This window comes from Panthera pardus, unplaced genomic scaffold (assembly GCF_024362965.1).
Source record: "Panthera pardus isolate Hobbes unplaced genomic scaffold, ASM2436296v1 HiC_scaffold_2, whole genome shotgun sequence".
NCBI classification, from domain to species: Eukaryota; Metazoa; Chordata; class Mammalia; order Carnivora; family Felidae; genus Panthera; species Panthera pardus.
In genome coordinates, this window is record NW_026526765.1 from 68,555,191 (window position 1) to 68,583,062 (window position 27,872).

The 27,872-nt window shown below is 37.5% G+C and overlaps 2 protein-coding genes across 3 annotated transcripts in view; one reads left to right on the plus strand and one right to left on the minus strand.

Moving 5' to 3' along the window:
* SLC25A46 (solute carrier family 25 member 46) lies at window positions 1-27,869 on the minus strand. 2 transcript variants are annotated; one of them, XM_019450523.2, is made up of 8 exons: window positions 27,781-27,869; window positions 23,997-24,039; window positions 22,636-22,693; window positions 20,001-20,078; window positions 19,452-19,552; window positions 13,633-13,689; window positions 12,342-12,399; window positions 1-2,380 (listed from the first exon to the last, which is right to left on the minus strand). In XM_019450523.2, exons 1-8 carry the CDS (start codon window positions 27,797-27,799, stop codon window positions 1,802-1,804), a joined length of 993 nt encoding a protein of 330 aa, XP_019306068.1. In that variant the 5' UTR covers window positions 27,800-27,869; the 3' UTR covers window positions 1-1,801. The 2 variants fall into 2 exon arrangements, with proteins under 2 accessions (XP_019306068.1, XP_019306067.1); XM_019450522.2 differs by lacking the exon at window positions 27,781-27,869 and adding an exon at window positions 26,617-26,905.
* TMEM232 (transmembrane protein 232) overlaps window positions 26,944-27,872 on the plus strand; it is a 218,661-nt gene continuing 217,732 nt past the window's right edge. The window contains exon 1 of the mRNA XM_019450519.2: window positions 26,944-27,051. The gene's annotated coding sequence lies outside the window, so the exon portion shown is untranslated. The remainder of the gene's footprint in view (window positions 27,052-27,872) is intronic.

Sequence of the window (27,872 nt, forward strand, 5' to 3'; positions counted from 1 at the left end):
CAGTTTATAAACATCTAAACATTTATTTAGCAGTTCAAAGCATTGGAAACAATTTAGGTGTCATAGGTAGGGCAAAGTAAACCATAACCCAAAACATTAACTGCAAAGTACAACACGTGATCAGTGGTGTTTTATTTTCCCCTCTTGGTGGAATTTAAAAAGGGAAAACATATGTGTTTTAGTTTAAAAAAAAAAAAAAAACAACATACACACCTACCACATAAGATTGTAGAGAAAATTTCTACTTACATACTGTTTGGCACTTTGGGGATATCATTTTTTGGTTCTAAAACTATTAATCACAAAAAGTAACTATTTTGCTGACACTTAGCAAGTAAGTCTCAGTCTGTATACCTTCTAGATTGGACAACACCAGTGCAGTCACTGCGTTTGTGTGCTAAACAGTTTGTAGTAAAACTGACTGTGATCATTCATGTGAGGAAATGAAACTTTAAAATGTTTAAGTTTGGGTCAGTCAAATGCTTATTATTTTATTATACAAGAACCTCACCCACCAACTTCAATTTAACAGGAAGATTTTTTTTTTTTTAACAAACTGATAACAACGTTTTTGCTTATTATTTTTTGAGATTTACTTCTTTTCCTCATTCATAAAAAGCAAGGACAAACTTCCTTTAAAGTTTTTATTTTTCCTTTGTTATTCATCCAAACAAGTTTAAATAAAAGGTGATAAGGATAAACTTGCTTTTCCCTTTATGTAGATCTGGTTTGGAGAATGAAACTACAAACAAAAACTAGAATAAAATAAAAACTGAAGCCATTATTTAATGATGACTATACAAAAGGCAAGAGGCACAAATTCCCATGTAAATTTTAATTGTCACTCCTCTAAGACAAATCATTCAGAAATATAAGGCAAGTAACATTTCTTTCAGTACACAATCCATAAATGTGCAAACAGTAATAGTTGTCATGATTATTTTCTATTCTATCTTAGGAGTGGTCTAAAACCAGACTGATGATTCACATATCTAAGTAAGCAAATCAAACTTTATAAACATATGATGGATGTTTCAGTTGCTGGCATTGAAACGCTGGGTTTGGATATGGACAAGTAGGTTGTTTGCCTTACATCTTTTGGGTACCTTGTCTTTTAATGTTTTCTTCTGATATTCAAGCAGTAAGTATTCATTTTATGAAATAAGCTGATCTAAGAGTGGAAACTTTATAGAGATGAAGGAAATTCCGAGTTATATGTGTGCACATAAATGGCTTTATATAATAAATATTCAGCCATTAAAAAGTTGGACAGGGACAATGCAATTTAAAACTCTTCAAGTCCTGCTTACACACTGCCAAATCTAATCCTTCTCATCTTTACCACGGATGACACAGTTTATTTGTTTAAAGGTAAACCATCCTGATACTATACACTAGATTAAGGATGTCATACCAATATCAATCTAGAAGGTGAAATAAATTTCTAATAAATATTGAAGTCAGATGGAATAAACTTAGCTCTGTGAAATATTGTTTTACATTTGCTGACAAATTTTTGCTTCTGCCCAGGGTCTTTTTAGTTTAGCATGAGTGCTACATTAGCTAGAATTCAATTCACGAGTGTTACTTTCATTGAGTTTTCAAATTTGGGATATTTTTCATCCAAAATATATACCTATACCTTTTAAAAAAAGAAGGGTCAATATAATCAGCATGGGCTTTTTTTTACCAGTTTCACTTTCTAATCCACTTTCCCCCAGTATTTCACTTTTATCCCACATAATTTCATAACAAAGTACCCAGATTATGTCTTTTAGACTAACCAGGAACTGAGTTAGTGTCACACACTATTTTGAAGAAGGGTAGAGTAAATAATTTTGGTAATCTGTAAAACAGCTGCATGCAGTGTGTACTGTATTATAACAGCACCAAACCCTTTATAAAAACCAAGCATTCCTTCCTCCTGCCTTATAGTATTGATACAGTCTCTCATACCCTCGTACTGTGTATTAATTGGAAGCACTTCATAGCCAAGGTCTGTATTGTCAATGATTGTGCGTGTTCCTTGAATGTGAAGGCGGTGCAAAACTGTTTCCAACGGGTAAAGTATAACATCAGAGCAAAGACTGGCAGCAAAGTTAGCAATAAGTTCTGGAAAATAAGCATCCAACATACTCTGCACCGGACTAGTGCTCTCAGCTAGATGGCTACTATACGTCTTTCTCTTTAGAATTAGCAGGACAAACTTCTGAATGGCTGAGCTGATGATGTAATGCAGAACCCCATGCAGCACAGTGGGGAAGATCAAGGAAAGAAGCGGAAGCAGTCGTTTGCTATGAGGCACCCCTAGGCCCATCACTCTTCCAATTCCTTCTTTAACACATTCCAAGATTCCAGTGTTATCTCGTATTATCTCACTCTGAAATAAAAATGATGAAATGAGTAAAAATTAATACTTGCTTATTTTGCCACAAGAAATGATTTGTTTTAGGTCCCTTCTTAAATCCTAATTTATTGACCACAGAGGGAAAACACCAATGGCTTGCAAACTTCAAGTGTTACCTAGGTATTAGATTCTTTTTTCAAATGAAATTCCATAACAGCAGTGAAGCTGGGAGCTATTCTTTTTGGGAAGGGAAAGGAGAGGAGATGTGGACAGGACATATGTGGTTCCTCCACCCTCAAGAACTCAAATGAGCTCTTAGGACTCATTTTGAAAAGCAACAGCTAGTGGACATCTAAAGAGTTTGTATGGTGCTTGGAGTTTTGCTTTTTTTTTTTTTTAATGTTTATTTATGTATTTTGAGAGAGAGACTGTGAGGGGCAGAGAGAGAGGGAGAGAAAGAATCCCAAGCAGGCTCTGCGCAGTCAGGGTAGAGCTCAATGTGGGCCTTGAACCCATGAACTGTGAGATCATGATCTGAGCCGAAACCAAGAGTCAAACACTTAACAGACTGAGCCACCCAGGCACCCCTGGTGCTTGGAATTCTTAAGTACAGGTTTAAACCCTGCATCCACTACCTACTGCTTATATAACTTTGGGCAAGTTAGTTCTCCTAAGAATCAGTTGACCATTCTATAAAAATGGGATTAGTACTACCTAGCTTTTATGCACATGATTGCTGGACATATTAAAGGAAAAAAGGCCTGGCTTCCAGAGGCACTCAGTAAATGTTAGTCATTATCATCTACAACGTCTCTGCCTTTCTACAACTGATCTTAGGAAATATGATTCAACACAGATCTTTAATCAGCAAAAGGGTATAAGCACTGCAACTTGAGAACAATGGCGGGAGTGTACAGAATGACTTTAAGATGCAGCAGCTAGATCAGGGATTTTTAATGAAGACAATAGATCACTACTAAGTTCATATTTAAGGGCTTTAGGAGAAGTTCTACAGGAGATCTATATATAAATGTATATTTTCTTTTTTTTTTTTTTTAATGGTGGTTTTTTTTTTTTTTTTTTTTTTTTTTTTAACGTTTATTTATTTTTGAGACAGAGAGAGACAGAGCATGAACAGGGGAGGGGCAGAGAGAGGGAGACACAGAATCCGAAACAGGCTCCAGGCTCCAAGCTGTCAGCACAGAGCCCGACGCGGGGCTCGAACTCACGGACCGTGAGATCATGACCCGAGCCGAAGTCGGCCGCCCAACCGACTGAGCCACCCAGGAGCCCCTAAATGTATATTTTCAAGGGAAAAAGTATTCTCAGAAATCTGAGCTGGGTCCCCAGAAGGGGAAAAAAACCACTGAACATGAACGGAGTAGGAAGAGAGAAGCTAATGTAGTAATCTGAGGATGTGGCATTCATTGAAAGGATAATGGTTGCCTCATAGTGGGAAGAAACAGACAAATCTCAGACACTTGCTAAAGTCAGAAAAAGACGTATGTCTGATTGGTTATAAAGGATGACAGAAACATAAAAATCAAGACTCCTTAAAATTAAAACTAAAATTTTAAGTCTTCAGGGTAAAGACAACAAGAGTACCACTAGCAGAAAAGGAGAGGAGGCTCAAAAAGAAGCTAATTGTCAGGGTAATAAGATGAGACTGTTTACATGAGTTGAGTTTGAGATGGAGATGATTTAATTCAGCTAGAGATTAGAGTTAAAATGATTCATGAGAATAAATGAGTTCTACCAGATAGTGAATATAGGATAAAAAGCAGAGAATACAGGATAAAAAGGTTACACCTTGGAAGGCAGCAGAAGAGATGGCAAAGAGGTTACTGAAGGAAGAGGAAAACGTTCAAGAGAGAAATACTCTAAGAAGATAGACTTTTAGAAAAACCAGACAAAAGGAGTCAAAAGGAGTTCCAGGTGGAACCCAGAGCAAGGGAAAGCAGGGGCTGGGTATTGGGTAAAAAAACCAAACTAACTTACAGCGAGCTGGGCACTTTACATAGACAACTCATCTCATTGTTTTAACTGTTATTAAAATACTATTCCCATCTTATGGATAAGTGGAAAAGAGGAATTAGAAAAGCAAAGGCTGATCCAGTAAGGTTTTTATAGAGAGGAAATCCATACACACTGAAGACAAAAAATAAGCCAGAGGACCTAGTGTTGGAGACAGAAAATAGGCGATATACAATTAACTGGATTTTGTGTATCAGTGAAGTTAAAACTATCTTCATCTTATAGTTTTAAGTGTAGGAAGTACATTAATACACTGCACAGCCAGGCCCCGTTTGCTGCCCAGGCTCCTTTTCACTGTACACTCTGTCCTCACCGCTGGACCCCTGCCTCCCCATTATACCCCTACCTTCCACCCCCTGACACTGTCTTGCACCTGCTCAGTGGCCATCGTCTTAAGTTTCCTCAGGGCTATCAGCCTCCTCCTTCTGCCCACTGCCCCACCAATCTGCCTTCTGGCACCTGCTCTATGGCCAACCAAGAGAAGCTTTCACAGGGACACTGAGTAGGTTTGGCTCTTCTTCTGGTCCTATAATCGGTGCTGGGTTGATCCAGTGAACAAGACTGAGGTTGGAGGGGACCTTGGATGTCACCTTTCTCCCACATTCATTTCAACAGGTAACCTTCAGGGGAGAGTTAACATGGCAGAGAAGTAGGGGGACCTGGATTTTGCTTGTCCCTCAAAGACAGCCGTATTGAGGTCTGGTCACTTGGAACACCCAGGAAATCAATCTGCGGAGCGGCAGAAGGATTTCCACAGTTGGAGGGAAACAGCTTGCAGGACCTATGTGTGTGTATGTGAATGCGGGAGATAAAGCAGCAGAGCTATGGAGGACAAGGAACCCTTTCTGTGGAGAAACAAAAAAGAGAGAAAGAGAGAGGGGTTGTAAAAGTGTGGCATCAAGTTAGCACAAGAGGAAAACCTCTCTGGACTATGGACTGGGCAGGGAAAAGCACGGAGTGTCCCAGTTCTTTGTTTGCAAACAGGCTTTGGACCTGAAACTCCAAGGTTCAGGAAGTGCACAACTTTGTCTGGAGTGGAGCCATGGGGCATGATCCTAGAGAGGAGAGAGCTGGCCCTGGAGCGCATAGTGTGGTGTGGCAATTTCGGGGTTCACTGGGAGAGAACAGTCCACTTCCTGGAATACTTTCGGAAAAGGGCTTATTGCCTCCCCAAGGACAAAAGACCCCGCAGGAGTCAGCCAAAGGCCTTTCATCAGCTGGGTGGAGAGGCTCTACTCCAGAGGATGGGAGTGGACTCACATGGTGACAGGTCCTTCAAGACATCAGGTTTTGAATCCCATCCGAGTGCCAAAGGAAAGGCTCAGGATGACTGAGGTGCAGGGTAAGCTGACGGTCCTCGCTATTCTTTAAGGGCTGCCTGAACTGCAGGGGTTGAGATCCCCAGTCCAAGAACGAGAGATCGGGGTGATGCCATCTTTCCTCCAATACCAAAATGCTGGGGCTTCAGAGAGCAACCCAAATTCTGCCCCTCCACGTCTGGCAACTGCTTATTTACTGGGGCAAGACTGACTGACCCAATGCAGCCGGCCTCTCCTCCAGACCAGCATAGCCACCAGCCCCAGGAACTAACAGACTTTTTTTTTTTTTTCCTCTCTTTCTTTCCTTCTGCTTCTTTTTTTCTTTGGAATCAGGGTCACAGTTTCTGATTAGTTTTTTGTCATTTCTTATTATATATATTTTTTGATCAGGCTTTTTAAAAAAATTTATTCTTGTTCTGTTCTCCTTTCTTCTGCTTATTTTTCTTCATTTTTTTTCTCCCTCTTTCTTTGGAATCAGGCTTATGGTTTTTTGATTCTCTGTTTGGCTTCCTTTTCTCCCCTTTCCTTTTTCTCTTTTTATGGGATCAGGCTCCCCCACACTTTTTTTTCCCCCATGCTACCTCAACAAACAAATCGCTGCACACCTAAAGGTCCAAACACTCCACCACTGCCAGCAAGGTGGAGCTCTGTAGAGGACTGACAAGTGGGATAGAGCAGCCAAAATGCAACAGCAGAGTGCATGCAACATATACCAGACACACTTCCTGGAGTGCCAGGCCCTGGACTGTGTGCAATTCCTTTTTCATGTAGCAGTACTCTTAGGTGCAGGACACATAACAAGCTTGTAAGACACACAAAAGACAGAAACTTAGCCAAAATGGCAAGACCGATGAATTCTCCCCAAAAGAAAGGTCAAGAAGAAATCAAGCCAGATACTTGCTCAAAACAGAAACAAAATATTTGAACAGTAATTTAGAACAAAAGTCATATGACTAATAGATGGGCTTCGAAAAAAGCAGAGAAGACACCAGAGAAACCTTTGCTGCAGACCAAAAACCTAAGAAATAGTCATGAATTAGAAAATGCTATAATTGAGAAGCAAAAAAACTAGATATGGTGACAGCGAGAAATGAAGAAGCAGATGAGAGGATAGGTGAAATAGAAGATAAAATTATAGAAAATAGTGAAGCTGAAAAAAAGAGGGAAAGGAAATTATTAGATCATGAGGGGAGAATTAGAGAACTAAGTGATTCCATGAAACCAAACAATATCCATATCATAGGAGTCCCAGAAGTAGAGCAAGAAAAAGGGGCAGAAGATTTATCTGAACAAATAACTGAGAACTTCCCTAATCTGGGGAAGGAAACAGACATCCAAGTCCAAGAAGCATAGAGAACTCCCTTCAAACACAACAAAAACAGGTCAACCCCATGACATATCAGTGAAACTTTCCAAATATAAACAGCGAGAATTCTGAAAGCAGCTAGGGACAAAAGGTGCTTTACCTACCAGGATAGACACATAAGGGTCCAGTAGCAGACCTGTCCACTGAAACTTGGCAGGCCAGAAGGGACTGGCAGAAAATATTCAATGTGCTGAATAGGAGAAATAGGCAGCCAAGAATCCTTTATCCAGCAAGGCTGTCATTCAGAATAGAAGGAGAGACAGACTTTCCCAAACAAAAACTAAAGGAGTTCATGACCACTAAACCAGCCCTGCAAGAAATTCTAAGGAGGACTCTGTGAGTGGAAAGCAGCAAAGACTACAAAGGACCAGAGAACATCCCCATCAACATGAAATCCACAGATAACACAATGGCACTAAATTTGTATCTTTCAATAATCACTCTGAGTGTAAATGGACTAACTGCTCCAATCAAAGATAAAGGATATCAGAATGGATTAAAAAAACAAGATCCATTTATGTGCTGCCTACAAAAGACTCATTTCAGACTTGAGTAAACCTGCAGACTGAAAGTGAAGAGATGGAAAACCATCTATCATGCTAATGTAGAACAAAAGAAAGCCAAAGTAGCCATACTTCTATCAGACGCTCTATTTTAATCTTTAAAAAAAATGTTTATTTATTTATTTTTGAGAGAGAGAGAGAGAAAGAGGATGAATGAATGAATGAATGAATGTGAGGGAGGAGCAGAAATAGAGGGAGACACAGAATCCAAATTAGGCTCCAGGCTCTGAGCTGTCAGCATAGAGCCCGACGTGGGGCTCGAGCTCACAGACTGCAAGATCATGACCTGAGCTGAAGTCAGATCCTTAACCAACAGAGCCACCCAGGCACCCCAGACAAACTCGATTTTAAAACAAAGGCTGTAACAAGAGATAAAGAAGGGCATTATATTACAATTAAGAGGTCTAATCATTGAGAAGAGCTAACAATTGTAAATATTTATGCCCCCAACTTGCATGCACCCAAATACATAAAACAATCACAAACATAAGCAAACTTATTGATAATAATACCATAATTATAGGAGAATTTAGTACTCTACTTACAACAATGGACAGATTATCTAAGCAGAAAATCAATAAAGAAACAATGGCTACGAATGACACACTGGACCAGATGGACTTAAGAGATATATTCAGAACATTTCATCCTAAAGCAGCAGAATACACATTCTTCTCAAGTGCACATGGAACATTCTCCAGAATAGATCACTTATAGGGTCACAAATCAGCCCTCAACAAGTACAAAAAAGATTTAGATCATACCATGCATGTTTTCAGATCACAAAACTATGAAACCTAATCACAAGAAAAAATGTGGAAAGGCCTCAAATACATAGAGTTAAAGAACATCCTACTAAAGATCTAAATCTACTAAATCTACTAAAGATGACTAATGGATTAATCAGGAAATTACAGAAGGAATTAAAATATACATGGAAGTCAATGAAAATAAAAACGGACAGTCCAAACCCTTTGGGATACAGCAAAGGCAGTGCTAAAAGAAAAATACATTGCAATTCAGGCCTATCTCAAGAAGCAAGAAGGGTCCCAAATACACAACACCTAAAGGAGCTAGAAAAGGAGCAGCAAATAAAGCCTAAAGCCATCAGAAGAAGGGAAATAACACAGATAAAAGGACCCAAATAGATAAAATCACAAATGAAAGAGGAGAGATCACAATCAACACCACAGAAATACAATTATAAGAGAATACTATTTAAAATTATATGCCAATAAACAGGACAATCTGGAAGAAATGGACAAATTCCTAGACACTCACACACTACCAAAACTCAAACAGGAAGAAACAGAAAATTTGAACAGGCCCAAAACCAGCAAAGAAATTGAAGCGGTTATCAAAAATCTCCCCCAAAACAAAAGTCCTGGGCCTCATGGCTTCCCAGGGAATTCGACCAGATATTTAAAGAAGACCTAATACCTATTTTCCTCAACTGTTCTAAAAAACAGAAAGGGAAGGAAAACTCCCAAACTCATTCTATGAAGCCACCATCACCTTGATTCCAAAACCAGACAAAGACCCACTAAAAAGGAGACTTATAAGCCACTATCACTGATGAAACTGGATGCCTAAATTCTCAACAAGATACCAGAAAATCAAATTCAACAGTACATGAAAAGAATTATTCACCATGATCAAGTGGGATTTATTCTTGGGCTTCAGGGCTGGTTCAATATTTGCAAATCAATCAACGTGATACATCACATTAATAAAAGAAAGAATAAGAACCACACAATCCTTTCAATAGATGCAGAAAAAGCATTTGACAAAATACAGCATCGTTTCTTGATAAAGAGCAAGTATACAAGTAAGTAGAGATAGAAGGAACATACCTTAAAATCATAAAAGCCATATATGAAAGACCCACAGCTAATATCATCCTTAATGGGGAAAATCTGAGAGCTTTCCCCCTAAGGTCAGGAACATGACAAGGATGTCCACTGTCATCACTGTTGTTCAACATAGTACTGTAAGTCCTAGCCTCAGCAATCAGACAACAAAAAGAAATAAAAAGCATCCAAATTGGCCAGGAGGAAGTCAAACTTTCACTCTTTGCAGATGGCAGGATGCTCGCTTGACTGGGAAAACCCAAAGATTCCAACAAAAAACTACTAGAGCAGTAAAGTCACAGGATATAAAACCAATGTACAGAAATCGGTTGCATTTCTATACACCAAAAATGCAGCAGCAGAAAGAGATATCAAGGAATCAGTCCCATTTACAACTGCACCAAAAACCGTAAGATACCTACGAATAAGCCTAACTAAAGAGGTAAAAGTTCTAGATGCTAAAAACTATAGAAAGCTTATAAAAGAAATTGAAAAAGACACAAAGAAATGGAAAAATAATCCATGCTCATGGAAGGACAAATATTGTTAAATTGTCAATACTACCCAAAGCAATATACACATTCATTGCAACCTCTATCAAAATAACACCAGCATTCTTCACAGAGCTTGAACAAATGATCCTAAAATTTGCATGGAACCAGAAAAGACCCTGAATAGCCAAAGCAATCCTGAAAAAGAAAACCAAAGCTGGAGGTATCACAATTCCAGACTTCAAGCTGTATTACAAAGCTGTAATCATCAAGACAAGTATTGGCATAAAAAGAGACATATAGACCAAAGGAATAGAACAGAGAACCCAGAAATGGACCCACAAACATATGGCCAACTAATCTTCAACAAAGCAGGAAAGAATATCCAATGGAAAAAAAGACAGTCTCTTTAGCAAATGGTGCTGGGAGAACTGGACAGCGACATGAAGAATGAAATGGGACTACTTTCGTACACAGTACACAAAAATAAATTCAAAATGGATGAAAGACCTAAATGCAAGACAGGAAACCATCAAAATCATAGAGGAGAAAAGAGGCAGCAACCTCTTTGACCTTGGCCACAGTAACCTCTTATTTGCCATGTCTCTGGAGGCAAGGGAAATGAAAGCAAAAATGAACTACTAGGACCTCATCAAGATAAAAAGCTTCTGCACAGCAAAGGACAATCAACAAAACTAAAAGGCAACTGACAGAATGGGAGAAGATATTTGCAAATGACATATCAGATAAAGGGTTAGTATCCAAAATCTATAAAGAACTTACCAAGCTTAACACCCAAAATACAAATAATCCATTGAAGAAATGGGCAGAGGACATGAATAGACTCTTCAAGAAGATATTCAGATGGCTAACAGACACATGAAAAGATGCTCAACATCACTCATCATCAGGGAAATACAAATCAAAACCACAATAACACTTCACACTTGTCAGAATGGCTAAAATGAACAACTTCAGGAAACAAAATATGTTGACAAGGATTCAGAGAAAAGGGAACCCTTTTGTACTGTTGGTGGGAATACAAACTGGTGCAGCCACACTAGAAAACAGTATGGAGGTTCCTCAAAGAATTAAAAATAGAACAATCCTATGACCCAGCAATTGCACTAATAGGAATTTATCCAAATGATACAAAAATGCTGATTCAAAGGGGCACATGCACCATAATGTTTATAGCAGCACTATCCAGGGCCAAATTATGGAAAGAGCCCAAATGTCCATCAACTGATGAATGGATAAAGAAGATATGGTGTATATACTCATTGGCATATTACTTGGTGATCAAAAAGAATGATATCTTGCCATTTGCAACAATGTGGATGGAACTACACTATATTATGCTGAAGGAAATAAGTCAGTCAGAGAAAGATAAATGTATGAGTTCACTCAAATGTGGAATTTAAGAAACCAAACAGATGAACATGAGGAAGGGAAGGAAAATAAGATTAACATACAGAGGGAGGCAAACCATAAGAGACTCTTAAATACAGAGAACAAACTGGGGGTTGTTAGATGAGAGGTGGGTTGGGGGATGGGTTAGATGGGTGATGGGCATTGAGAAGGGCATCTGTTGGGACGAGCACTGGGTGTCATATGTAAGAGATGAATCACTGGTTCTACTCCTGAAGCCAAGACTACACTGTATGTTAACTAAGTTGAATTTAAAATAAATAAATAAATAAATAAATAAATAAATAAATAAATAAATAAATAAAAATAAAAAAGAGGTACATTAATACAATGTGTTTGAAGCACCACCATGTGGTTAGAAATGGTAAAATGCTGTAAAATGCTGACAGGGGACTGCTTTAGCTCTGTAGTACTTAACATGCCATGGCATCAAATGTTCCTTAAAAGGCATATTTAAAAAGAATACTGTTAGTAGACTACAAATGGGACTACCTGATCACTGTTAGGATGATTCTCCAGCATGTTTTATGCTCAGGTAATTAGCAATTTACTGTCCGGTGACAAGCCATAAGCATTTGAGTTGTACATTAAGTGTCTTAAAAGGTTGAAAAAACAAAACAGAACAACCCCTATAGGTTCTTTGTATTCAGAGTAAGTCATAGGCTGGGGTCTGAGACAGTTGAATGAAGAGTACAGCTGCCTAATGAAAGGATAAAAAATTAAAACTACAAGTGTGAAGTAAGTGTGCAAAGGAAAGATCCACACCAACAGTGTGCCTAGAATATAATCTCTGAGATATTTGTGCTATCTGTGAGATACAAATTTTAAAAGGATACTGTCTTAAATTTGTCTGGTATACAATCAGAATCTGATATAAATAATATATTGAGTATTCCAAAAAATGTTTTTAACTAAAAAATGACAACGAAGAGTAGCTCACCTGTACTGTTTCAATCAGACTTGCTGAGTAAAAAGGCATTGCCACCATGTAAGTGAGGCTGTAGAAATTAAAACAAATTTATCAGTACACTGAAACCACATGCTTCCACTACGTTTAGTATCGACTGTAATATATCAACATAATTTATATTCAAGCCTGAATATATTTAAGGGTTTCAACAATTAATATCTATAGCCTGTTAGTATCTACTTCAACTATTAATATCTATAGATACTTCAGAGACCTGTAACATAAGATGCCTTATTCAACAGCTGGCAATGAAAATTTAAGTATTAAATTTTACACAGGGAAAGGCTGCAAGGAAAACAGATTTTATTTTAAACCAGTAAAACGTATGCTTAGTTATGATTCACTGTCCAACCTGCACATAGCTAATGTAGCCTATAAATCTGATACTTAGAAGTTAGGATGAGGGATCCATTCCATTGTCTGCCTTTTTAGTGACATTTGAACAAGTAAACTGTTCTGCTATTATCCTATATATTATCATTATCCATTCCCAGATTTCCCACCCAGCAGAGCTAAGCCAGTCTTCAATGGTGAGTCAAGTCCCCTTTTATTATTAAAAAACAATATTGTACAGCTTTGCAAAGTTGTTTCTTATCACCACTATTTAGACATAGTAATATTACAACTTTGCAAGCCTGCAAAATATAGTTATTTAAAATAATATCAAGGTGGGACTTACCTAACCCTATGGGGCCAGGTCCTGGCAAGTAGTAGTTTTCAAGGTGAATGGAACATCCTAAGTAATAATGTGCTGGAATGTCCCACAGAGGGAGCCAGCAAGCTGGGGGATTTCCAATTCACAATCTTCAAAAAAAATTAAAAAGTGAAGAGTAAAATTCTAATCTACAAAAATGGTCAGTGTTGTAAAATCACTAAGTGACTTTAGGACTACATTTTAATAACGCTAAGGTTTGAATTTGCTCATCACTTTACAGATAAATTTTTGTCTCTGCTTAATAATTAAATGATAATTTTTCTGGCAATTTGGGTTAAACAAACTGAAGACCTTTGCTAACTTCCTAAGAACACAGATAAAAATTAGGTTGTGATTTCAGCCTTTCAAATTAGAAAGATTTATTTTAAAGATAATGTATGTATTTCAGGATTTTATTCTTCGTTCATTCCTGTTATTTGCCTTTTGAAGTTCTAGTCCCACAAATATCTTATTGCTCTTTCTTCACCATACTAAGATTTTTTTTCAGTTCTAACACTATAAAAATTAATGGAAATTTTCAATATTAGTGCCACTTTTGATACTTACGATTTCAGTAGAAGGTGTTCTCCTATTTGTTTAGGATTCCATTTATGTGAAATCTCTCTAAAAAATAAATTTGAATAAAACAAAAGCCATGTTATATGAAACACCGTGAATCAGCCTCATTTTCAAAAAGGTAATCGATTTTAATTAAAAAAAATCTGTAGGAGAAATATATTCTAATGTAAACATTTTCCTTTCTGGCACACACTTAAACAATTATGTTGGTTTAAAAAGAAAAAAAAATCACAGCTGTTTTTCTATGTGCTGCAGGAAGGGGCTGACAGAGGAGGAAGAGCTATAACTGATTATAAAAAAATAATATGAAAACTTAAAGAAGGAGATATAAAAATGACAAGCTGAGGAAGAAAGAATTGTTGGGGAGAGGAGGAGACAATGAATAGGCTAAAGGAAGAAAAAGCTTTAAAAAATAACTAAGAATGAGAATTTAAAAACAAAATAAAATCAAGTAACTGTAATGCAGAATGAATGACACAACCTTTGCGTAGCACTGAATTTCCAAAGTGTCTTGCCTTACTCTGATGACATTAATTGTGTGACCTACTGTATGCCAGGCACTGTGCAAAGTGCTTTGCGTGAATTATTTCTGACTCTCACAATAACCCTGTTATCCCCATTTCATCGATGAGGAAATAGGCTCGGAGAGGATTCATAACTCACCCAAAGCCATACAACTACTTAGTGGTGGAACTGGGTTCTAAACCCAGGTCTCTGGGACTTGAAGTCTGCACACTCTGCCAGCACTGCCTCTCATCTCATTTGATACAAGAAGGCATCCTGTGACGTAGGCAGAACAGTGGTGGTCCGATTTGTTTTACTTATGGGACAAATGAAGGTAAGAAGACCCACGGGGACATGATCAGGAGACAGGCAAAACACCAGGTCTGGAAGTAAGGTTGAGGACTGTGTGCTTCCTGCTATTTAGGTTACCCGTGGAAACCAGAAAAGGAAAAAGAAAAAGACGAGAGGTGAGCTACAAAAACAAAAAAGGAGAAAGCTGTTTCAAGAGAAAAGTCAAAAAGGAGAAAAGAATATGGAATGAGAGCAAAAGGGAAAGTCAGTGAGGAGGCAGAATAAAATGAGAAGGCAGAGAGTGGGACAGGAGACGGGGAGAAGGGGGCGAGGCAAGAGAACAAGAAGAGGTTTGCCATGTCAAAATAAAGCATGAAACAAGGAGAACTGCTGTCCGCAGTTCATCTTTTTTATATTTTTCATCTAAATCATTGGTGGTCATTTCAGCTATATTTTTCTATGGTTGTTCAGACCTAATATAATAGTCTTAGTATTAATTTAATCATAATGTGACCCATTCCCCTGAGGGAATGGGCACCCACTGTACCACGGCCATGGCAGGAAGCCGAGAAAACATTTTCTATTTGAAAGGAGTGAATATAAGGAGGTAGGAAATAAATATATTTTATATTTAAAAGATGTAGAAAATAATCACTAATAAGTCCTCTAAAAACAAAGTCCATACAATTATAACATAGGTGGTATGTGGACTTTTTAAGAAAATGAAAGATTTGCAGAAAAACTTTTAGAAAACAGCCCAACCACCTCTGATTAAGAAGACCTTAGAGAGGTTTCTGGGTCACATTCTGATTAAATTAATACTAAGACTATTATATTAGGTCTGAACAGCCGCAGAAAAATATAGCTGAGATGACGACCAGTGATTTAGATGAAAAATATAAAAAAGATGAAGCTTCCCAATTTTTGACAGAGACTTTCTGAATGTAAAACAATATATGCTACATGGTTTGTAAATCATCAAGGCACTGCTATTACTCTTATCATGGCCTCAGAAAGTATCAAAGGGGATTATAACATTGATTTTAAGGATGAAATCATCATTAACATTATAGACAGATGGGTCTGTGATCTGTATTTCTGTAAGGATTGGGCTACTTCACCTTTGAATACAATACTAATCACTATTGCCAATTCTTAACATCAATAAGACTAGTAAAAATGGGGAAAATGAAATTTAGAATCAAGTATGTATCTGCGGGTAAAACTTATTGCCACAGCTCTAGAAATCTAAATTAGCACATTTAAATGCTTCAGGAAAGACAGTAGTATAAAAATCTACTTGTGATTACACTTCTTTCTATTTCATTACCAGAAATACCAGAAGATGAGTAAATATATTTAACTCACTATTTTCACAAGCAAAACCTCCCCTTGAAAAAGAGCAACAAAATTAAGAGAAATGACTTGCTTTTTCTTAAAATAGTTCTCCATCTGACAGATTGATATACATGTTCGCATGCATAATCAATACACAAAAGCAATAGAATTTTAAATAACTATTTTTAAATAGCCTTTACTTACCATTATCTCTTATTTTCATATGTTCAGATAGCTGACCTCATAAAAAAAAATCTTCCCTCAACCAAACCCATCTTTCAGCTACTTCTCTTCACCTTTCCTCTGCACAGCCTACTTTCTAAACTTGCTATTTCCACATCCTAAGCTCCCCATTCACCCCTGAACCCACTCCAAATTGGCTTCTACTCCATTATTTTACAAAAACAGCTCTTGTCAAGGTCCCCATTACCTCCATGCCACTAAATCCAATGGACATTTTTAAGTCTGAGGGTTGCTGGAGGGGAAGTGGGCAGGAGGATAGGTATTAAGGATTGTGATGAACACTGGATGTAGTATATACCTAATTTGCCCTTTCAATGGCCATCAGCCCCCAGGTTCTTCCCTTCTTCTTGAAGCCCACTGTCCCTGTATTCCACTATCCCACCACAATCTTCTGGATTTTTCTCCTCCCTTCTAATCTCTACTTTTGACTCCTTTGCTGAAGTATTTTCTTAGTCCAGCCACCTATTCTAGAGTTCCTAAAGGATCAGGCCCTCTTCTTATTTTATATATTATGCTCCTTCCTAAGGCAATGTCATCCAAGATGATGGCTTCAAAAACCTCCCAAATCTATTACCTTCAGTTTAAATTTCTCTATATCAACCATGTGTATCATCTGTCTCCTGATAACTCTCCCTGGATATGGCAAAGCATCTAAAAATGAACTTGTCCAATATCAAGCTTATGATCTTTCTTTCCTACTCTTAGACTCTACTGTGTTCCCCAACTAGAAACTGTTAATCAAAGGGAAATCTCCTAATTGGTGAAAGATTTCATTGTGTTTAAAACAGAATATGTTCAAAGTTAGTGAATTCAGAGGAATGGTTAAAAGAAACAGATAACATAAGCAGAAACGGCTAGGTATTTATATTGGTAAAACTACAAATAATGAGTCAAATGAAATTGGAGATCAACCAAATGGGTTTTGTGAAAGACTGAACTACACAGGTAGTCTTGGTTACAGGTGGTCCTTACATTAATATAAGAAATCCTACAGGAAAGTAAAGGGTACTTCAGGGTAGAGTAACACATAATCTCACTCACTCCACCTCGGAGAAGATCTATGGGAGGACAAGGGAGGGATCTGGGCACTAGATAAAGAAAGAGATCACAGATGATGATCCTGAGTTATATACACATTTTTTTTTTTAAGAAGTAATACTGCAAAACTCTAAGCTTGATGACTTAATGGACACTACAGATTTGTTCTTTTTCTCTCAGATGTGAGTATAAAAATGTAAATATTGGTGAATCCATACTGTCTCACTTGTTCTATCTACTGATCACTGTGCAGTTAAGGCACTTCAGTCTAGGAGAGCCCCAAAGCTCATTCCTCTCGTGTGAATCAAATCTGTGAATCACTTTGGGTTACTGCTTTGCTTCCTTGTCTGCTATGACTAAGCTTTCCCCCAAGAAAGGTCAACCCTGCTCCAAAAAAGTTAGAATTAAATAAAAAAATACGCTGTACTTCCGAGAATGGCTTTATGTGACATCTAGTTACATAAGCCAAAATCCTAGGAGTCATTGAGGATAGCTCCTCCTCTATCACCTACCATCCCTAGTCTATCACCAAGTTCCATAAGTTTTACCTAAATATATTGCAAAAGTATCCACTTAGATCTATCTCAAAAGATGCCACCCAATGGTCTGAGCTACCATTATTTGTCACCTAGATTAAAGTTATAGCATGTGAATATGTATCCTTTTACCTAGTTTGGTCCTCCTATAATATTTTCATCTCCATTTGCAATGATCCTTTAAAAACATAAATCCGATAATGTCACTGACCTCTCTTCATGTCTTTAGGTCATGTCATTGACCTAAAACGCTTCAATATTCTTAAAGTGGCCTAAACGTCATACACTTGGGTCTCACCTCCCTCTTCAGCATTCTGTCACACTGCTCTCTCTTTTGCTCTCTGAGCTTCAGCCATTTGAGCTTTCTCTCAATTACCCGAATTCTCCACGTTCTCCTTGTGACAGTGTCTTCACACAAATGGGCCTCAGCCTCCTAATCACCATTCAGATGTCAGCTTATGTGTTATTTTATTAGGGACACTGTTCCTAAACCTTTAACATTTTCACAGATCCTTTTCTTTTCCTTCAGGGAACAAATCTCAATTTGTAGTTATTTATTCATTAATGGGATTATTTTACTTAATGTAAATTAAGTAAAATTATTTTACTTAATTTTACTTAATGTCCCTTATATTACTAGATTCTAAGCTTCATGGTCTCAGGTACCTTTTGTTTTTTCCCCTCACTGTATACCAGATTTCCAGCACAGGACCTAGCACATAGTAAGTAGTCAGGAAATATTAGCTACATAAATAAATTAACAATTGGGATTTATCAGAAAAATTATCCAGGGGCGCGTAGGTAGCTTAGTCAGTTAAGCATATGACTTGGTTTTGGCTCTGGTTACGATCTTACGGTTCCATGAGTTCGAGCCCCACATCAGACTCTGCGCTGACAGTGAGAGGCTGCTTGGAATTCTCTCTCTCTCCCCCTCTCTCTACTCCTCTCCCACTCGTGCTGTCTCTCTCTCAAAATAAATAAATTAAAAAAAAACCCAAAAAACCTGTATATCCAGCTCATCCCTTTCTGTTCTTTTCCACACTTCAGACTTGTCAGTCTGGCCTAGATTACTGTAACAGTTCTTCACAAGTCTCTGGCTACACTAGTCACCCACCCCCCACCCCCCGCCTTTTTTTTTTTAACACTGTCACTTGAGTAAATCCTTGACCAAAGAACCCATAAACTGAAACAAACACCTTAGATTCCCAACTCCATAGAGAATAAAGCCACAGTCCCTTACAAACGCACAACCACACTTCAATCGAGCATCTCAGCCTCTCTTCCTGTTATTCCACCCCATAAATGTCCAATATTTTAAGCACAAGACACTTATTACCCAGACCTTCCAACATCCATTAAATTGGGTTTGCTGTCACCTCTACTTGGAATGTTCTCCCTCTCTGACAAATCAATTCCTACTCATAATTCAACATACAGCTCAGATTTCAGTTCTTTTTTTGAAATCCTTGCCAATAACTTAATGCAAAGTGTCCCTTGGGCACTAGAAGGAGTTTGTTTAATCACAGTACTAATCATCATGTACTATAATTTGCTTACATGTGTCTCTTTTATCCAAGTGGCTACTTCAACAGTACGAACTGCTCATATACTCATATTTGTTCCTCGGTAGAGAGTTGCTGAAACAGCAGTAGGAGCTGAATGACCAATCTCAATAAATACTAGACCAGGAAGCATTTTCTTTATCATATACTCATTCAATAAGATAGAACTAATTTTAGTCTGTTTCTTTTCTTAGCTACTTCAGACAACTTTTCAAAGTCAACGTATTTTTACAAACTATCATATTTTGTCAAAATTTAATATGAAACTAATATTGAAAAGATGCCAAAAAGGTACCTTGGTAAAGGTGTGAATTCACTGATTATTCCCTCTGCTCCAAGCGTGACTCCCTGGACGATAAACGTGCTGCCCATTCCTTTCCAAAGGGCCCTTGGTCCCTAAAATGAACAAAATTTATTGTTATTTCTGTTAGTGCCTGAATAAGAGACAGAGAGGTCTTAATAAAATTTGTCATTGAATGTTTAATATATGCCAATAAAGCATTATTCTAAGACATTTTAGTAAAGAACTACAACTACATTAACTCCTATCATTTTAACATTTGTCCAGTGGCCTACATTTAGGCACATCTGAACACTCCAATTAACTAAATCCCTAATATTGATTAAATATCTCTAATTTTTAATTAATTTTGGCAAAGATGTGAATTTATTGATTGTTCAGTGACATTAAAAGATAGAATTACTATGTTACATTAAATTTTAGTACAAGAATTAAAATATTTTTATTAACTAAATTAAAAGAAATTATTCTTGCTTTATTACAAAGGCCAAATGGTACTTACATTATAAATAACTTTAATAGAACCTACAGACTAATTCTTACCTGAGTTTTGTTGAAGCTGTACATAATATTGATGACTGTAAATGGAGTGAGATGGTAATGCCGAGCATGATAATTAACCTATAAAAAAGATATTTAGTAATTATTTTTTGTTATTGTTTTAAGAAATAACCAAGCCATGAAAGATATACATTGGAGTCACACTATAAACAAAAGTTCAATTCTAAAGTCATCAGTAATTACACATAAACAAAATTACTACTCTTAAAAGTACATGAAATAACTTATTACAACTACGGTACATATGGTTTTATATATATACATATATATATATATATATATATATATATACAACCCAGAAAACCAACACACAGTATACACAGTATTGTAGAATATATGATAAAGAAGCCCATGCTGTTTGATATTTATGTTTCCATAAACACTAGAATTACATTCCATGTAGCAAAACATTCATGCCTTTTAACACACATGAACCATGAAGAATTCGGGAAACAGGAGACTCATGTCTCCTAATAGCAAGGATTTTTCATACTATAAGCTATAAATAATTGATAAATTAGGAAATCAGTAAAGGGGGTCAGAACCAATACTTACTAAGTGAAATAACAAAAAAGAAAGTATTAGAATGCATCACACATTCTAATGGTATTCCATAAAACATTTTTTTAAGTTACTCATATAGATGTATACAGTGGATCACAATGTGACACTGCTGCTTTGTAAAACATGTCTGAAATCCAGTTTTAGGGGATACACACTGTCCATGCTGTTAATGACTATTTTGGGGGGGGGGTTCTAAGCATGAACAGTTTAATCTGTAATTATATCTTTCTAACTCAATTTTCACAGAAGATTAAATTAGGTCATAGAAGCTTTTACCACAGTGTTGTCCACTCACCCTCTGGGGCCTTGCAGGGGATCTACAAGTGGAAAATTATTTTCTTAATGACACTAAGGCATCATTTTTTTTTATTGTGTTGATATTTTCAATAATAGTGCAAAACAATGGTGGGTGTTGATATTTTCAATAATAGTGCAAAAACAATGGTGGGTAAAATTGCTAACTCCTTAGCGTGCATCAAGGCAGCTGGCAGCAAACTATATTTTTGTACGTTTTGTATTCTTCATCCCACTCACTTGGAAGGAGAAAAAAGCCACTTTCGCTAAAGAATGTCTGTGGTGAAACAGTAAAATAATTTCATAAAATCTTGATTCTTGAATTACATCTTTCTAAATTAATATTCTGTGTGTTGATCATAAAGTAAGATGGCTTATGGCTGTTGTGAGGAAAAACACTTGTCTGATGGAGTTGCAAGCTGAACTAGCCACTTTTTTCATGCAGCACCATTTCTTCTGGAAAAACTGACAGACTATAGTTATTAACACTTGAGACAGGCATGTTTTTATTTTATTATTTTTTTTAAGCTTATCTATTTATTTTGAGAGAGAGAGAGAGAGAGAGAGTGTGAGCAGGGGAAGGGCAGAGAGAGAGGGAGAGAAAGAATCCCAAGCAGGCTCTGCACTGTCAGTGAACAGCCTGATGCAGGGCTCAAACTCACAAAACCATGAGATCATGACCTGAGCTGAAACCTAGAGTCAGATGTTTAAATGACTGAGCCACCCAGGTGCTCCGAGACAGACATATTTTTTAAAATGCACACAGTGGGCCTGTTGATTTAAAAAAAAACTGACACTGTTTTGCCAATGATAAATTTGACTTCACAAGCAAAAATTAGAATTGTGGAAAACCTGCATCTACCATCAAGAGCTTACCAATACTGGAACTCATTTCTGGTGGGATTGGTAGTGATTTAATGACAATTTATATATATATATATATATATATACACACACACACACACACACACACACACACACACACAGAGTATAATCCAGATATCTTAACATTTAAAAGATCTAAAGAACTCAGTAAATTAGTATTTTTCAAATAACCAACACATGATGTTATAGAATCATAAATGGATAAAAAAAATCCATTCAACATGCAGTATAGATCAACAGATTTTAATGTTAGAGAGTACAAAAAGTTAACTTATACCTCAGATTTCCGATTGTAAATAACCCTTAATATATTACTACTTATTAAGTTTTGGTGTACTAACAAACAACAAAATCTGCCAATTATCTAAAAAAGATATAAAACATTCCATTTTCAAATACATAATGTGTATAAGTTTAGACTTTCTTCTTTCAAAACCAATGTATCGCAACAGATTTGACTACAGAGGCAGATATGAAAATTTGGTTGTCTTCTATTATGTAAGATAGGAAAGATATTTACAAAAAAGTAAAAGTTATTTTTTCATAAAACTGTTATTTATGTTAATATCTAATGGGTTTATTAGTTTTTAATGAAGTCAAGGAATATATATTAAAATTTTCCCAGTTTTGATTTCTGAAGTGGTAAATATTGACTGATAGATATTATTCATATAAACAAAAGTTCTTTGGAGACCTCAGTAATTTTTACAACCCAAGGGTTTTCAAGACCAAAATGTTTGAGACTGGTATATTGTAGATTCTGGTACATTTCACATGGAATAATTGTTACATAGTCTCAGCCATTTATCTGAGCTCTGTATTTTAAATCAAAATCGGTATTAATGTTTAGAAGGTCAAAGAAAAGTACATTTACCTGACATTGGCGGCGCAGGACAATGCAAGGATGGGCCAGTACATTTTCTGTAAAGAGACTATGAAAGAACAATTTATGTATATGTGTGTGTGTGTGTGTGTGTGTGTGTGTGTGTGTGTGTGTGTATGGCCAAAACTTAATTTATAACATGTATCTGAAATTATTCTTGCTTGAAGAATCACACATTATTATGTTTCCCATGCTAAAAGTAAAAATAATAATAATTAAAAAAAAAGGCTAGACATGCTTGCAAATCATTCTACCAATAATAAAATTCAATATGAAAAGAATTAAAGACAGATCTGCAAACTGGCAAGCAAAGGAAATAACATAGAATATTGATATGTATAGTCTAAAGATGAAACTACATGTCTGTATGCCTGATTTGGCAAACTCCTCTCCTAGACAACTTAAATGCTTTCCTTTTTTTTTTTCCAGAAAATGTCCTATGAACAGAGTTCCTATCAGAAGAGTCATCTATTCTTCATTAGCCCCATTCTGTAAGTTTTAGTTTTGAGGTACACTATATTTAAGTGATAAGGATTTCAATGACTGTTAATTGGCTACTATTTTGGGTATCAAATATTTCTTTGAAAGAATCACCACAAAGTAAGTACAACTGTGGGCTAACATACTAACAATGACAGACACACAGCAGGTATGCACACACACACATATATAAATAACACATCGAATGAACAACAGCTTTAAGTATAAATAGTGAGGCTAAAGAAAAATTAACTATAGCAGAAAGAAAATTTTAACACAGTTTTGTTCCTATTTACGTTAATGCTCTAATTATGCAAATAAAATCATTTTTTTCTTGGTTAAAACTTTAAAACAATGAGTTATTCTGGCATGCAATAAACTCTTTGTGCAATTCTGATGTATCTGGAATAATGTTCACTAAAGATCACATAGTCAAGATTGGGGGCTTTTCTTTCACAAAATGATCATTAAAAAAAAAATAATGGTATTATTAAAAGCTGATTGTAAGCAAGACCTAGACTCTATGTTGCTAAATATCATATTATATTTAGAATGTTTAGGGAAAGTTTCAATGCAAAATTACTTTGTCTTGGAGGAGATTAGATCAGATTTTTTGGATAGACACATGAAAGTTGTTACAATATAACTTACAAAATTATTTTCTGATTACAAAATTGAATGACTATTTTCTATTCTTCCTCAAAACAAATCAAGCTGTAGATTTTAAATAATTTTTCTGCAAAATATTATTCAACATTTAATCTACTGCTCCAAAGAATCTTAAGGAAGCAATACTAATCATTTAATATTATATATTACAGAAAACACTTGAAATAAAAACTTAAATTAAAAATCTTTAGATAAAACATTACCTTGCAAGGCCAATACCAAATCCAGCAAATCTATTCAACTGCTCTAAAACAGAAGAAATAACATAATTCATAACCAATATTTAGGTTTACTGTAAAAAACATTTCTTTTATTAACACAATATTTATTTAAATTCCACATCCCAAAGTCAAATTCTGATATGGGGCCAGGGAAGCTGTGGGAAGTTAAAAGGCAGAACCACTCTTCAGCTCCATTTCATTGTTGAGATGTGGGACTGTGGGCCCAGGGTTTCTAAACTGTCATTTTTCTAAAACAGTATTCTCATTTTTACATAGTATGTTCCAAATTTAAAATATTGGCAACTATTTTTTTTTTACGTTTATTTATTTTTTGAGAGCCATAGTGAGACAGAGCACAGGTTGGGGAGGGGCAGAGAGAGAAGGAGACACAGAATCTGAAGGAGGCTGCAGGCTCCGAGCTGTCAGCACAGAGCCCAACATGGGGCTTGAACTCACAAACCATGAGATCATGACCTGAGCCAAAGTCGGATGCTTAACGGACTGAGCCACCCAGGCGCCCATGGGAGGGAGCTATTTTTAAAAGCACTAACATACTGGGTAGGCCAAATCAAACATGTCTGCAGGTAGAATTTAAGGACTACCAGTTTTCAAATTCTATCTAAAAACAATTTAATTTTTTTTCTAAAGAAGGTTCTGATACTATACCAGCCAACAACGTTACCTCCGGTCTTGTAAAACTAGTCATTTATTATTATTGGTGGAAAGCAATGTTGAACCAACAGTCGCAAGTGAAACACCTCAAAAGTATTAAATTAACAGTACTTAGGGTAATCAAAAGAGGTAAATAAGGCTCTCTTCTTCTCTCTCCCCAGGTTTTAAATATTTTGAGAATAGCTGCTTAATTAGGTCTCTGCGACAGGCTACTGGATACATATGTGCTACTGCTGATGGCATTTCTATCACCTTAGAAAAGTTTACAGCTGGAAACATTCCTATGCATATGTCAAAACAAAAAACTTTCTCCTTGGCTAAACAACTCAAAAACATGATGGTGAAATATCACAATCTCGAGGGACTAGATATACAATTTCTACTATAATACAATATTCACAAGGGATAATTTTTCTGTCTCATCCTCTTTTCTCTCTCTCCTCTCTGATCTTTCAAATGAAGCAATACCCTCACTATTTCGTTAGTTAGAATAAGGCCATGTAAACAGGTCCCTGGGCAAACTATGTGGTTAGCTATCGCCTTGAAAAATGTACAAGCCAGATGGAAGTTTCTTTTGCCAACTCAGATACTTTCTTCTTTCAGCTTTTTCCTTTTTGCATGTACAGATCATCCCCAATATTAGCAGAAAATGCCACTGATATTTTCTGGAAAGTGTCAGAAAGGTTTATTTTCGTTAGCTGTGTCTTTTAGTCTTCTACTCTTGCAGCCTTTTAACTGCTGCAAAACACCCCCTGGTTTCATTAAGAGTTCCTCCTCATTGTAACCATCAAAGCATGAATTATGAAAAGATGAAAAACCCTCAGCTTTGCTGCCTTAGAAGGTGACTGTGTAGCAATCATATGTGCATTTTGAATTATTTAATTTATAACTTCCCAGTACTCCTTTTGGGACCTACAGAAAGAAAATGAGACAGGTTGAAAAAGCAAATTGTATGACACTGTGTAAGTCATGGATCTTCTTCCACATCCTCATTTGCTCCTAGATGATATTTAAAGTATATTCCTCTCAGTTAACACAAATTAAATAAAAATTGTTGTACTCCCAAATTAAAACCAAAGAAATGAGAATAAACATATCTAAAATATACTTAATATTTAATGATTTAGCCTATTATTCTAATGATTTCAAAATGGGGAGAGGCAGTTATTATTTCCATTTTATGTATTAAAAAGTTAAGAATATTTAGATCAGTGTTGTAATTATAACACTGGTCTTCTGACATCCTGCAGAGAATAATTAGGTCTTGATTCCAAAGTCATTTCTTGAAATGGTCTCAATGTTTTTTACTATTTAGTGAAGTTTGTAGGTGAGAAATAGGAAAGCAGGAGGTGGGAAAAAGGCGTAGTTTCAGCGTCTAGAAAATAGACACAATTCCTATGATTAAAAGATAAAGGAAAGGAAATGAATACTTTTTAGCCTCCTATATGCTCATACTGTACTAAGCATTACTTACACCTCATTTAACACTTAAATAGAGTCAGGTTTGAATCCAAGCCTGTCAGTGCTGAAAAACTTCTTTCCAGAACACAAAGCACAATTCAAAGAAATAAAGCTATCAGTGAATTAGGTTACTGTTCACATAATTCCCAGTGAACAGTAAATAATTTCCTTCCTTCTTGATTTAGGTCATGGGATGGAATACATTCAAACCCTTCGAAACTCCTACTGCGCAGACCAGAGCTAAGGCAGGTGTCTTTTCTGGAGGTGATCCCGGAATAAAGGTTTCTGCAAGGGAGAGGGAGCAGGCCCACTGCAGGGGGCAGAGGACGAAAGGAGGGCAGAGGGTGTGGCGCGCGATAGGCCCAGCGGCACCGAAGGCGGCACCCTCCGCGACGCTTCCGCGCTTTGCAGGCCTCGAGCCGCGGCTCCGCCACTCCACCCACCCCTGCCTTGCTCCCACGTCCCTCACCGCTGCTCTGCCCCTGCACGCCGCCGCCGCTGCTGCTGCCGCCGGGAAACGGTTCCTCCGCGGGGCCCTCGAGCGGGGTGGAGGGGGCGGGCGCGCCGTAGGGCGGGCTCTTCTCTCCCCAGTGCAGGTTGCGGCTACCGGGGATGTCTGGGGGAGTGGTCACCCAGTGGCTCAGGTCCGACCCGGAGCTGAAGGACCTGGCAGGGAAGGCGCCGCCAAAGCCCTGCTCATCCCGGGCACCGCCTCGATAGCCCAAGCCATCGAATCCGTCCGGGCGCCGCGGATGCATCGGAGACGGGGCAGGCTGAGGCGAGCCCCCCGGGGCCCACCACCACTAGGGCCACCGCGACCTCGGGCCACACGGCTTCTTCGTCGCCGGCGCCGCGTCTGGGGAAATCTGACAACCGGAAGTCACGTTGCAACCCCGGAAGTTTGGTGAGCACGTGATCTTAGCCTTTTCCGGTGATTTATAGAGGGATGGTTGCTAGGGAGACGCGGAGGCAACGAAGGGCCGAGCCTTGAAACGGTCTCTGTGGAGGAGGTGGGAAGAGGACTGTGGAGTTAATGGAACGTTGTACCAAAGAGATACCGTAAAGGAATTGGAGTGGGAGGGACGGCTTGGATGAGCGGAGATCGAATAAAGACGTTTGTTTTACCGAGGGACAAACGCATCCCTGGAGCTGACTCACTGAGATCTCAGCCAGAAATGTCCTGCTGCACCCCAAGGCCTCAGATCTAGGTCTTTTCTTTTCCTTATTGGTCTAGTGCCTCACCCGCTGCGAGAGAGCTATTAGAGGTTAGAGTTGTGGGGTGTTGGTAACGTTCCCTCTAGTTTCGCCTCCTGCACTTGCTGTTTTAGCTAACATCTATTGAATGAGCTCGTTCTGCGCCGTGAACGCAAAGGTAGTATGGACCGCCAGACCAAGCATTAGAAAAGACGGCCGGTGGAGAAAACCCTCTGACCCTCCGCTCCTCCCAAGAGTGTAAACTGCTCTCGGACTTAGAAATTAAGCATTTTGCTTTTCTAAGGCTACAAATAGTTTTGTTTGTTTGTTTTGCTGATACACCTAAATCACTCCGTGTATGTAAAGCCCAGTGATACTGTTCAAAATTGAGACCCTGGTTGAACAATCAAGAGGACTTGTGAACAGAGTCCTCTACTACCTGTTTGCATCAGTTCCATGGGCTTTTCGGGCAGAGTTGCTCTTCCTAGATCTGAGCAAGTCTTCCATGGGTTCTTCCTGTGTCTGTTCTTT

Coding starts and splice junctions, on each gene's coding strand:
- SLC25A46 (XM_019450522.2), bottom strand. CDS start 26,905: ATGCATCCGCGGCGCCCGGACGGATTCGATGGCTTGGGCTATCGAGGC. Junction 24,040..26,616: donor CGTGCAGGGGCAGAGCAGCG/GTGAGGGACGTG, acceptor CTTCTGTTTTAG/AGCAGTTGAATAGATTTGCT. Junction 13,690..19,451: donor GAATTCACACCTTTACCAAG/GTACCTTTTTGG, acceptor TTTATTTTTTAG/AGAGATTTCACATAAATGGA.